General features: G+C 37.2%; 1 protein-coding gene across 1 annotated transcript; it reads left to right on the top strand.

Annotated features, from left to right (window-relative positions):
- Positions 1-4,212: 4,212 nt before the first annotated feature.
- lysmd4 (LysM, putative peptidoglycan-binding, domain containing 4) lies at positions 4,213-6,374 on the top strand. Its single transcript, XM_057348334.1, has 3 exons — positions 4,213-4,297; positions 4,784-5,070; positions 5,183-6,374. The coding sequence occupies exons 2-3, from the start codon at positions 4,804-4,806 to the stop codon at positions 5,756-5,758; spliced, it is 843 nt and encodes a 280-aa protein (XP_057204317.1). The 5' UTR covers positions 4,213-4,297; positions 4,784-4,803; the 3' UTR covers positions 5,759-6,374.
- The last annotated feature ends 7,115 nt before the right edge of the window (positions 6,375-13,489 follow it).

Genomic DNA, 13,489 nt, shown 5'->3' with positions numbered 1-13,489 from the left:
TACCTTGTAAATTTGTTTATTGTACAGTAATACAGTTTATTTCTGTAATTTGTCATTTAAAAAAATGTGACAATTATGTCAAATACAACAGTAGCCTACAATTCTGTAAAATTAAAGCTCCTTTACAGTGTGAATTTGAACATTGCTTATCAATTTCTTTCAAGTCCATATTATGTGCTGTTTACGTTAATTTTAGATGATATGCTTACTTAATGTACACAATTGTCTTAGACAATTGACAATGTTTAAACATAAAACTAGAACATTTTCTGAGAACACAACAAAAGAGCAAGCTCTAAGCAACAAAACCTGTGGGTGAGGGGTTTAGGTAGACTTCTTACAGTAAAAGAAGAACATTCACACACTGCAGCAAAAACCTATACACAAGTCTATTCCCACTGAAAGTGTTTAGTCTATTGTGCAGGCTTTAATCTTCCTTTGGATATTATGTGATGGATCGTGCGGAGAAGCTTCCTCAGAGTTACGAATCACATTCACCTGGGTAGCTGACGTTTAATCAATAAACTCCTGACCTGTTGCCATAACCTAGAGCCACGAGGATTAATTTTGTTTCCCCACACTGCCTCCGTTGACCCCCCACAGACATAACGCCTGGCCTCACGCTGATGGGCAAATCACCTGTAGCAGCAACACAGACGGAGACATGCCGAGAGCATAAACAAACAATACAAGAAGCGCAATTTACCCCCTTAAATATATCAGTTTTTTGACAGAATAAATTTTTTTGTGTTTCTTCATCTGAGGTTATGTGAGTCTGTTAATGGAGATTTAAGGTTAGTCATAATAAGTTATAAGCTATCTGTCAAATTTAGATTCATCATTGTGCATTATTGTCTACAATATGTGTCTATTCCCCTTATATTTCACTACACTACAGTGCCTGTAGGGAACAATCCATCATGAGCTGATGGTCAATATTTTCTTTAAATTCAAAGTACTATGCTGCCATCTAGAGTTGGAAACAGGATGAAATTGAACGAAATTAGAACAGGCACACCAACACTATATATTTAATATAAAAAAAAATGTTACCCTAATGTTTTTCATTTTGTTTTTATAAGGCTTATCCATAAATGGCTTATTTGCAACGCAAATGAATTTCACAGGGTTTAAAAAAAGAAAAGTGCCAAATCTTCCTTTTCACATTTCTAGAATTAGTTTGTTTCTTATTTCATCATATGTCATTACAGTAGCCTACTTAATATTCTACACAATGTCATTTGTATACTGTTATTGCATATTGATCATCATTAGTATTTTTATGCATAGCTATACATATATCTAAACGAAAAAATATTTATAAAAAGAGTTAAGTAGACACAACTTCTATACATATCAAGATTCTGTTGCTCTCTTGGGCATATTATTCACAAATGATCTATTGTTATATTGCATCTGACCGACCTCTCTCTCTCCCATCTCTCTCTCTCTGCATCTCTCTCAGTTTTTGTTCTCTCTCTCTGTCAGTTTGACAAGCTGCTCAGTGGCCCAGAAACACAGCATGTTATGCCACTCTGTTGCACCGTGTTCAGAGTCGCACCCTGCATTTGAATGTGATGTAAATGATATGATGTGCTACACTGTGCTAATTTTCGTTTTGTCACATTTGGACATGCTCCCTCTTCAGGGAGGTTTATGCAAAGTATTGGATTTGCAGATATTGTGAAGAGGATAAGAAAGGTGTCCATCTGTTATCCACTGACTTTAAGTGCAAAGGAACCAACTTGAAAATCAATACATTTTTTTGAGAAACTACTCTAAATAGAATGTATTCTTGACAACCAGATTTTTTTTTTAGGTCAGAAGGAAGTGTTGAAACTCACAGTGCATTTATGTTAAAATAGGTCAGCTGTACTAAAGTGGCTTTCTTCATTGCCGCAATGTACCATATGGGGTCAACCGAAGGTCAGACTATGGCTCATTTTAAGAGGGCACAGGAGGACATAAATTGTGCGTGTTTGTGTATGTTGGTGAACTGTTTACGTGACATAAATATATCACAGTTTTTACAATTTATTTACAGCTTAAACCCATTTCCTTTGCAGCTATTTATGTAACTTGGGGTCAGCTACATGTCAGCAGTTCATTCAAGTTTGGAGTGTAAAATATGCAAAGCTTCAATTAGCTCAAGCACCGCTGAAGTCTTCAGACACATGCTAAGATATGAATGAGTTGAACTGTCAAAGGACATTTGGTGACAGTCGGCTTTTGCTAAGGAACGAAGGTCAATAAGCTCCGTGCAGGGAAACAATACAGATATGATGGATCTTTCAGGGTGTGAAATTGGAGACTAGCACTGACCCAGATAACAGCTTGTATGCTCATCAGATCATGTCGTCTGTGTAATCTGCTACTGAGAGTGCACATATGCCCAGTTCTTGGAAGGATTGCTCTGGGAAGGTTAACTGTACTGTTGAGCGTGAATAGCAGATTCTGTTATCATTGACCATGGGGGTGATGTCTAGCAGTTATATCATTACTTAAAGACCTGAAGATGAAGATTTCATTTTGGATTTAAATATTTTTAGTGTTACATAATTCAAAGCACTGTTGTCTGTATCGTGTCCAAAAACTCTCATCCAAAAATCATGTGTTGCCTCTAAAGGTGATGGTTTATTTACTGACACTTCCAAACTGTACCAAGTATATTAATTTAACCATAGCAACTTAATGATTTAACATTTTGCCATGTTGATTTAAGAACATAAATGTACATTTTCTTTTATAAATGTTAATATTACTAAATGACGAAAATCATTCATTTCAAACATATTTTACTGCAGATGCACATATTTACTTGTATTTATATGTATTATACACATATGGACAACTCCCAGAAGTGCAAAAAAAACCCCAGAAAAAATATATATTTGTGAGACGTCTCTCTTGTGAGACTAAATGTTCATTATATTAAAACATTAATATACCACACATTAAAAGAAACACATTATAGGAAATAAGTTTATAAAAAATATTTTAAAAATGCAAATACACAAAAATCTACTAATATAAATCTATTTTTATGTCAACTATATTACATAACTGTTGCTCTTATCCAAAGTCACAAGTAGCTTATATAACAATATATGTTCAGTTATACCTGCTTGTCAACAATAATACTAACAAATAAATAAATAAAACTATCACAAAATTTTCAGATGAAGCGGCTCCAAATATTATCTTACTCTACGCTGTCTCAGGGATTACATCTGATCCTGTGGCAAAAAGAGGGTGTTAGTCTGCTTAAACCTTGCAAGCAGAAAGCCAAGCATAGAGCGAACTGACAAATGTCCCAAGGCTCCTCACATCAGTTTCCCAATCTGGATCAACTACAGCAGATTCATGAACTGCTGAGACTGAAAGTTGACCTGTGTCACAGGAATGACAACTAAAGCACACAAATGACATTGCATGCGACACATGGTAACTGAGTCTTGGGCCAGATCATGGACTCTCTCAAGGATAAAAAAATAGCATTTTGACAAGGGATGTGGAACTTTATTAAATAATAGTTTGCAATGCTTTGCATCAGCCTTGACCAAATTTGAAACTTCTGAAGAGACATAACGCCATCTTGAGGTGAAACGTAAAAGTACTTGTTGCTGGGTAAAAAAGTGATTGACAAAAAAATATTTTATAAGATTATTATTTAAATTTAGATTAATTTAAGATTAAACTTTACACATTTTAATTATATTTAAATAAGCGTTTTATTAGCCTATCTAAAGGGGGAAATTAACCATTATAATTTATTTAAATTGTATATTAGTAAGATCTATAGTAAATAAAACATGTTGATCAATTTGGAAGTGTTAACCTGTTTTACAGCTATGGCCTTAATATCTACGGTACGCCCTTTCCCCCTGCCGTGACACGTCGAGACGCCCGTATTTTCAACCACACTTAACACTGGGGTAAGCTTTACAGTCCTAAGCATTCATAAGCCACGGTCATGCTTCTTTGGCACTATACCATTCTAATCGGTTATCTGAAACAAGATCTTGTCATATAGAAATAAAATGATTTAATGTAACGTACATAAATCAGCGTGCAAATCATATAAAGCTTTGATTTCAATGACAACAGAGTCTACAATGGAAGAACCGCCCTTTAAACAAACTGATTGGCCAAAGTGTTTAAGATAATTGGCCGAAGCGTCTGTCAATCATAAGTGTACTTCTCACTCGACTAGCGGGTTCGGTTGCGCCTAAAGTTTCTAACATAACACTTCGGGATATTTTTGTCAGCTACGATGTAGTTGTTTTTGTGTAAAAAGGTGAGTTAATTCCGATTCAGATCGATATTCAGACAAGTTATTGAAAACCGAAGATTTAACCAAGCAGCTGATACCATACAACTAACTTTATAAGTAACCGACTTGTGTTTACTGTACACACATTCGACATTTATAGTTAAGCTGAATGTGCTTTGTTACCTATCGCGTTGTGAGCGAATGTGATAATTACCGTTACCTATGAATAATGAATAAAACGTATGTACTTTGAAGTGAGTCAAACTCCGTTTGTGTAACGGTTTTATGTCCTGTTCCGTTGTTTCCATCAGCTGTGATTTTATTTATGAGCATGTAAAAACACTGACTCAGTAGAGCAAAACTTCATTAAGCAATAAATGAAATTCTTGAACAATGAAGCACTGTTTTGTTTACTTTCTGATTTTTAAACTTTTAATTGAAATTAATGTTAGCTGCACATTATACTGTATGGTTATTGTGTTTTTTTTAATGTAGTATTTCTTTTTCTAGACATTTGTCCAGTTGCTGTGATGAGGCGTGGAGATCCTCTCCCACAAGCCTTTCAGGCCCCAGTGGATGTACATGCCAGTGCGGATGGCCAAGTGTACATGTTCAGACATAGACAAGAAAAACTGGACAACTCATCTGAAGATGAAGAACTCAATGCGATGGAGCTCTGGCCACGAAGCAGAGAGTCATCCTCATGGGAGAGAGAACGATCCGAAGTGCTTTTGCTGGAAAGAGACGTCTCCCATGAGGACAATCTCAACAAACTAGCTCTTCAATATGGATGCAAGGTATTCTGTGTGATGTTAGATTTTTTGTGGTTTTTTTCGATTATTGAAATGACATTTTAATTAAGAATATTTTAGCTTTTATTGTTTAAAATGCTCATATTGTAATTTTTAGGTGGCAGACATAAAAAGGGTGAACAACTTTTTTCAAGAGCAGGACATGTATGCACTGAAGTCCATCAAAATTCCTGTAAAGAAGCATGGCTTGCTAACAGAGCACAACTTTGAGCTCAGGGACCCTCAGCAAAGATCCTCTCATGATGCTTTATCACCCAGTCAGCATCCGAACGGTGCTGAAACGAGCATCTCGGGCAGACCTCAGGTGCAGGAGTTCACCAACTTTCTTAAAGAAGTGGACAGTGACATTGAACGTCTTATCCAAAGCACAGACCCACCGGAAGAGGTCTTTTCTGGCAGCTCCACGGGATCTAGACGATGGGGATGGAGAAATCAGGGCTTGCGGAGCTACGGTGCAGACTGGGGGATCCAGTGGTGGAACGCTCTGGTTGCTATGTTACTAATCGGTATTGTATTACCTATATTCTATGTGGTATATTTCAAAACTCAAGAAAGTGCTGAATCTGTAGTGAACAATGGAGTGGTCAATATTTCAGTGCCTACCTCAAACAGTACACTGAGCATGAACCCTGGGAATATCCTAGGATACCACCTTGGGGAAAAGCAAGTATGAGCGTTAGAAAATATTGTGGTGCCTATATATTTCATGGTCTTATGTGTATATGCAATTTTTTCTTGGGTACTTTGCATATAAACATGGTATTTGAAGTTGACAAGGTGCGTTAGCCAATTTAGCCACAATTTTAATGGTAAATATCATGTGTAGTGAAGGCACAAGAGGCTGTTCATTATTACACGTCACACTCCTTAGCTATTGTAATTGGTTTATTAATGGGTGCTATTTTAATTTAAATTAAAATAGTATAACTTCAAAAAAAATGTATTATGACAGTTTTAAAATGTCTTTATATAACATATCTAGGATATGTTCTACTTTTATCATAATAGATAATTTTGCTGTGGTTTTGCCTTTGTATGTCATTTCTTGAATACTTATTTGCAAAAAATGCAAAACTCACCAGTGTATTTATACAAACTACAGGAAGATGTTTTGGAATATTGGTCCTGTCTAACTGAATGGTATTTCATGCTAACTCAAATCCATGTCTGTTTATTATTCTCAGCAGAACTGACTTTTTTAATAGTACTATGGTGTCAGCAGTGCCAAAGAATGGATGTTTTAAATCTTTGTTTCTGCCCAGTCCTTGGAAGTGCAATAAATGAATATATCTGAAAAGAAAAATGTTTAAGCATTTAATTTAGGATTACAGTTTTATACTTTTTGACCAGTAGGTGGAGCCAACAAATCATTTGCAACACCTATTACCTATATTCGCTGTGTGGTAATGATGGAAGCACTCCTGCACGAAATACATTTTTGGTAAAGCCCTAGTTAATGAACAAATAAACTAGCACACCTGCATAGCAATCAATAGGCAAATAGGACATTGGCCATTGCAATGTTTAGTACACAGTGGTAGGCAGGTATTAATTTACATAATAAGGTAAAATACAGTGAAGCCATAATAAATATAATAAAGAAACGCCTCCTACGTACATAGAGAACACAAAAATCTAATGTGAAAATGAAATGTGGCCTATCTTGAGTTTGTAATCACTCCCTTATTTATGTTTAATGGCTTGCATCTTACATGTTTGACAGGATATGTACTGTACACATGATGAGATCTTATACAGTGTATCTGCAAGAAGCTTAAAACCCCTGTCATTCACCTATGCCCACTTTTCCATGAGAAGTGTGGGCCACCAACAAATAGTCTGTTCCCAGAATTAGACTATTTGCAGCTATTTTCAATCATACACCATGTGTTTCCAATCTTTTTGTGCTCCAAATCCAAATATATTTTTCATTGTCCTTTTCTGTTTCCTTCCACATTAGTGTGAACCCCGTAATTTGCTTCACAAAAATAACCTTCAAATCATTCCTAGCGTTTGGTGTAGATGAATTTCTTGCTCAAGCGAATACAAATTATGAGGAAAAAACAATTCCTTTTCGCATTCAGAACATTTTAGAAGTCTTGATATTAAATATCAATAAACATACAAATAAAAGCATCTAATTCAAACGGTATGTTTATTTGTCCAAACGGCTAATACAAATAAGTGTGCATTTGAAATCATTTGCATCGAAAATCAAAACAACCTTACAGAGGGAAACAAATGATAAATTGTTAGCGTTTGCTCAACAGCTGCTCAGACTCAGTCCCATGTGATCTCACAACCTGAGAGCTTCATCTCAAACACAGGCTCTGCTGCTGCTGTGATCCTGCTCCAGGCCCCACAGCTTTGGCCTTGTGCCATGTCTCCGTCTGCTCTTCCACTGCTGCAGCGCAGACCGGGGGTGCTTCTTTGTCTGCAAACCCCAACCGCAGATATTACGCAAGCTTTAAAGCTGCCAGAGCAAGTCCTGATGTGATCTGCATGATGTGTTGTCCCAAATTGTGCCTGCCTTTTATGAGAATTGTTAACCACCTATGCTGTTTCTTTAAAATATGTTCCAAGTTTTAAAAAAGTCATCTATAAACATACAGAGAATATTGAAATCCGAATGCAATAGACACAACAAATAGATTAATCTGCGACGACAGTCTGGACAGATGTGGGTATATGTTTTTGTTGAGAGGTGATTTGTTTGCTCAGGGTCAGTTGTTTCTTACTCGGGACAAAACTGTATCCCCTGAAACGCTTGAGTAAAAATAACTCCAGCACTGTGGCTTTAAAGAATTTGCTCGCTTGTGCAGCTGGCAAAATGCCACATGGCCACAAAAACAGCCCAATCCTTTTTCCAAGGAGCTTTCAACACTCATCTTCTTGGCAGTTTTGCCTCCAACTCATTTTAGTGCATACATTATCACCCCGTTGATGTATTGTATAATATCCACTAGGGGGCAGTCTTATGTTAAAATTCTACACTTAAAATAAAAGCCGTTTCTACCTCAGGTGTGTATTGCTTCCATTCGCACTTTGAAACTTTCTTGCCCCGAGGAATTTCAGTCTCGAGTTATAAAAATAAATATGTTCAGTACACACACATAAATGCACATATATAAATGTCACGTAAAAAAGGACCAAAGCGCCCGTAAATTGTAACTATTTCAGATGCTTATTTATTGTAACTTTTTGTATATGTGTGTGTTGATAAGCAATGTTACAGTACAGTGGGAGGCGGAGAGAACAGGGGTTTTTCCTGCTCCCGGGAGGATTGAGCAGACACAGGGTAATTTGTAGTGAAATTTCCAGCAGGGTTCATTTTGCAGGTGGCTGAGCACACGGGGCGTGGTGGGGAACGAGAGAAGCAATTTGCTGTCTGAAAGCTGTGAATATGAGCATTGTTGCACAGCAGCAGGTTGGGCAGTTGAGGCGATGTACTTGAGGATCAGGCACGTTTTCATGACAGAATGTACGGTGGCCGCTAGGTGTCACCGCGCTGCAACGGAAGAAAACACATGCAAACAGAAAAAACACCAGCAAATTCAGAAAGCATCTTCGTTAGTTTGGCAACACATGCCCTGCAAATACTCGCACCACAAACAAACACAGAAACGCGCTGCAAATCCTCACAACACAATCAAACACAGAAACGCGCTGCAAATTCTCGCACCACAAACAAACACAGAAACGCACTGCAAATCCTCACAACACAAACAAACACAGAAACGCGCTGCAAATTCTCGCAACACAAACAAATACAGAAAAGCGCTGCAAGTGGCACAAACAACAACGGAAGTGTTTCCGGGGGACTCAAAAAACTGATGCACCATGGCTGGGACGCGCTTCATTTCATTGTGCCCATATTTGTAGGTGGTGAAGAACTTATATTGGGGTCCTATTTTCTTTGTTGTTGATCATGTTAAATGCACTTAATAATTGTTAAATAATATGAAACTTTTTCGTCCTTCCACATTAGTGACACTTGTGAAAGCATGTCAGGCAGCTAACACTACGTTTAATGGTTTCTTTTGTTTCTTTTCATCTCATACGTTTTTCACATATGTGCAGCCATATTAATTTCTGAGGTAAACCTAAAATAATAAAAATGAATGTCTGCCTCTTACAAATTTAACATTAGTTTGTACGATAATAGCTAAATAAATGAATACTCACAAGCATATGTAACGTCTTTTAATTCCATAATAAAATATAAATAAAAATATAAACAGTGAAGGCATTCATTCATCATCTCGAATGTAATGCAATAACAATGCTACAAAAAGTAAAATAACAGATTTATGTGAAACAAATCATAGAATTAAAGATAATTTAAAATAGTAAAATAATCTTTCACTATATGTAAACTCATCTGTTGTTTTTCGGACTCGTGATGCGGCGCAGTTGGGTGGTTTTCCCTCTCCACTTCTAGCGAAGTGATGTAAATGTTCCCTTATTCACTAACAGTTACGCCGTTCATAGTGCCCTTTGAACTGAACATGTTTTCTCACTTCAGATTGGAATCTCCATGGTGCATTAGTTTTGGAGTCCCCTGGAAACACTCCCGTTGTCGTCTGTGGCACTTGCAGCGCGTTTCTGTATTTGTGTTGCTAGAATTTGCAGCGTGTTTCTGTGTTTGTTTGTGTTGCGAGTATTTGCAGGGCATGTGTCGCCAAACTAATGAAGATGCTTTCTGAATGTGATTGTGTTTCTTCTGTTTGCATGCGTTTTCTTCCGTTGCAGTGCGGTGACACCTAGCGGCTTCCATAAGAATGGGTGGTGGGGTGAGATGCACCAAAACAAGAGATTGATCCTTTGACACTGGTCTTCTGTCACGAAATGTGAAATAATAATGGTTTACAAATTGATTACAATTGTTTTTGTTTACAAAGCTGCAAAGTTGAACTACCAATGAGTCTTTAGACAGTAATACTGTATGTAAACTGAATGGACTGTATGTATCACCAATGCACTTTCATTTTTAAAAACACTTTTGTTTTACAGTATACAAGAGTATGTTAAGATATTTTTAAATGCTGTGTTAAATATTGGAATTGAAAATTAGGACTACTTGCCTTTTTCATATGTGCATCTTAAAGTAAAAAAATACCCAAAACATCAAAAGGTCCAGTGTTTGAAATATAGTGGCATCTAGCCATGAGCTTGTGAATTGCAACCAACGGCTCTCTCCACCCCTCCCTTTCAAAACACTACAGTGGCTGACACCGAAATAACATGTCGCGTTTTCACATCTTAGCCGGAGATAATGTATTTACGAAATGCGCTCTGTAGAGCAGTTTGTCCGTTTAGGGCTACTGTAGAAACAACATGGCAAATTCCATGTATATTGACCTGCAGTGTAGCTATGTTGATAGAAATAGCTCATTCTAAGGTAAGAAATACACACAACGCTTTATTATGTACGGTCTTTATACACGTCTGAAGACATAGTTATGTATATTATATTGCATTTCTGTCAATAGATACTCCAAAAAAATTACACGCTGAACCTTTAAGTAAAATGATGTTCACCAAGAACACACACTTTGTTTTGAATTAATGTGTAGACTTGAGCATCAGTGTGTGAGGCGGTACGAAGCTCATATAATCAGACACAAGTGTGCATTTGGCAGTTTTATTCCAAGAAGAATTATGGTAATCTCTGAGGCTTTGGTGCCGATTCAAATAGCAGTTCGGCTCTTTAAATCCCCTGCCAAAAGTCTCCTACATGGCTTAGGTCATACCAGAGGAAAAAGCACAGCGTGGAAACGCACATGGGGCATTGGGAGATGTGTTGTTTGATTGCTTTAGCAAATTTGCATTCCTGGCTGAGCCTTCCATCTTTTTTCTATTCTAAGGACCAGTAATTAGATGGTGCATCACTATATATCTCAGAAAAGATCTGAAAAAGCATAAAACGCAATAAGTAAGGTGTGAGGAGACAGACCACAGCAAAGCTCACGGGCGAGTGCGTGTGGTCAGAGGTGTGAAAGAGATGTTACCCTTTCGGGTGAATTTTGCTTTGCTGGTCTCCCCTAAACCGTCTCTTAGGAATTTCTTTATGGAAAATCAGCAGAAGGCACAGCTGGCCGAAGAATGTGATGTGTTGTCAGTCATGTTCTGGCTCCTGCGTGGGTGGGGGGTTTTCTAACGGCCCGCTGTGAGGGGAACCAATGGCATGGCACCTGTTTTACATTCCACCTAGAGGCCTTGGGTTCTGGAAAGCCGTAGCTGATTCAAGCCAAAGCCGCTCAGGCATGGCGTATGGAATAAAGCAGTCAAAATGTGATTTCTTATGTGGAATATCCACGTTTCTGCTGCTGCTGAAGTGCCGTTGTATTCTTTGTGACAAATGCAGACAATGCTTTGCTTTCTGACAAACAGCATTTGCTGATGACTGTAAATTTTTAACTAAAGCTCATAAATTTGCAAATAAATGTTTTTTTTTTGTACTGTCTGCCAATACATCTTTGAACTAATGTTTTAGTAAACGTATTATTAATGCATTGATGGTACTGATAATACACATGTATTTTCTTCATCTTTTAAGGGAATTTTCTGCACCATACTGTACATAGACTGTAAACTGTAAAATAGACTTACAATAAATGTAAGATCTTTAGACACTAGTAGCCTAAATATGAACTCATGTCGATTCCCAATACTGTTTCTGACCTCTATAAGGTTACTAGCCTATTTGAAACAAAATATGCATTTATTTACAGGACCCTGATTTTGCACCATATCTGCAACATATATTAGAATCTTACCTATAAATATGTAGACAAAGAACACATTGAATTTCCATGTTGCATTTCATGCTCTATTGATGACACAAGCCACATCTCATAAAATATTCCCATTGGTGAAGGTTATATTTTAAATTGAGATTAAATGCCCTTGAAGCCATTTCCGCTGAGGTGACATGTTCGCTAAACTAATCCACAGGTGTAGAGAAGTGACATCAAACAATAACGCTGTAAAGTGGATTTAAACTGCGAGAGTCTTTATCTACCTCGAGCTCCTTTCTCTGTCTGCTGGCTTAGATTTAAATAGACTCAGTTTTCTCGCAAATCCTAGCCAAGGGCACTGCCTAACTTTGCATTGTTGCTTAAGTAGGTGTTTGGTTAATGCTAAAAAGGTGGCCGTAACTTTTTGTGGTAGTTGCATTCAGTACTAATTGTGGTGAGCCTGAAGCCTTCTTCATCTGTTGTGGGTACAAAGACCCATTGAGATAATAAAATACCTAATGGCTTTTACAGGTACATCACTGAAAACACAGTATACAGTATGATGATATTATACAACTGATCCTTTCAATACACGAATGAAGAAAAACAGGTTACAACCATGGAACTAGTCAAGATATTTGAATAGTTGATGGGTTTTATAACACAACACATCACATTAGTAGAGCTCAGTTCTAGCCTATTTTATACATTTCAGCTGTTTCACATGTGCTGCATTGGGTTGGTGCTGAAACCTTTGATTTAGTAATTTATTCATTTTTGATTGCCATACTTTCCCTCACCATCACCGGCCCCATTTGTAATGTGTTCACATCCTCGAGGCAATATTACTGTAGTGTTCAGCAGCTGTGTGCGAGTCCATCAGGATATGACTGAGCCGGGGCTGGAAACATGACAAGTTGCTCATGGTATGCCTCATGCTGGAAGAGCTCCATCTGCATGTGGGGCAGGATTCATCCTTCTGTTCTGCAAGAAAACCCCCGCAGCGGCACACAATGTCTGTTTAATAGCCATATAGGCTACTCTTTGTCTGAAACAGCAATGAGCTCTAAGGTACAATATTGCCATGTTTAAAGAAACAGTTTGCCCAAAAATGAAACTTCTTCCATCACCTACTCACCCTTATGTCATTCCAAACGTGTATGACTTTCTTTTTCCTGCTGAACACAAAAAAATATAGTTTTGGTAACCGAACAAGATTGACTTCCACTCTATGGACACAAAATCATTTTTCGAAATATCTTCTTTTGTGTTCCGCATAAGAAAGAGTCATATACAGGTTTTGAACGACATGAGGGTAAATAAATTATATCAGAATTTTTATTTTTGGTAGAACTATTCCTTTGAGGTCTATTCAGCAACATGAACATACACACAGATTTTCATATTAACATTCTTGAAATGCTGTACATTGATTTGTGCATAAGAAGGCTATTATCATTTTTTCTTTTCCTTTCACATGCCAGATTATTTATTAGTATTTTTTTGGCAAGGTTTCATATCGCTTTGAACTTGCTGTTAATATGCTTTTTGATTTTTTGTGACTAGCATTAATCACTTTCACAAAAGTGTTACTGTAATGTGATGTTCTTAACCATATGAACCATTCATATTGTACAGTATATACTGTATACATTGCCAAACAT

Source organism: Triplophysa rosa, linkage group LG12, assembly GCF_024868665.1.
Source record: "Triplophysa rosa linkage group LG12, Trosa_1v2, whole genome shotgun sequence".
Taxonomy (NCBI): Eukaryota; Metazoa; Chordata; class Actinopteri; order Cypriniformes; family Nemacheilidae; genus Triplophysa; species Triplophysa rosa.
This window is presented reverse-complemented; position numbering and strand designations above follow the sequence as displayed.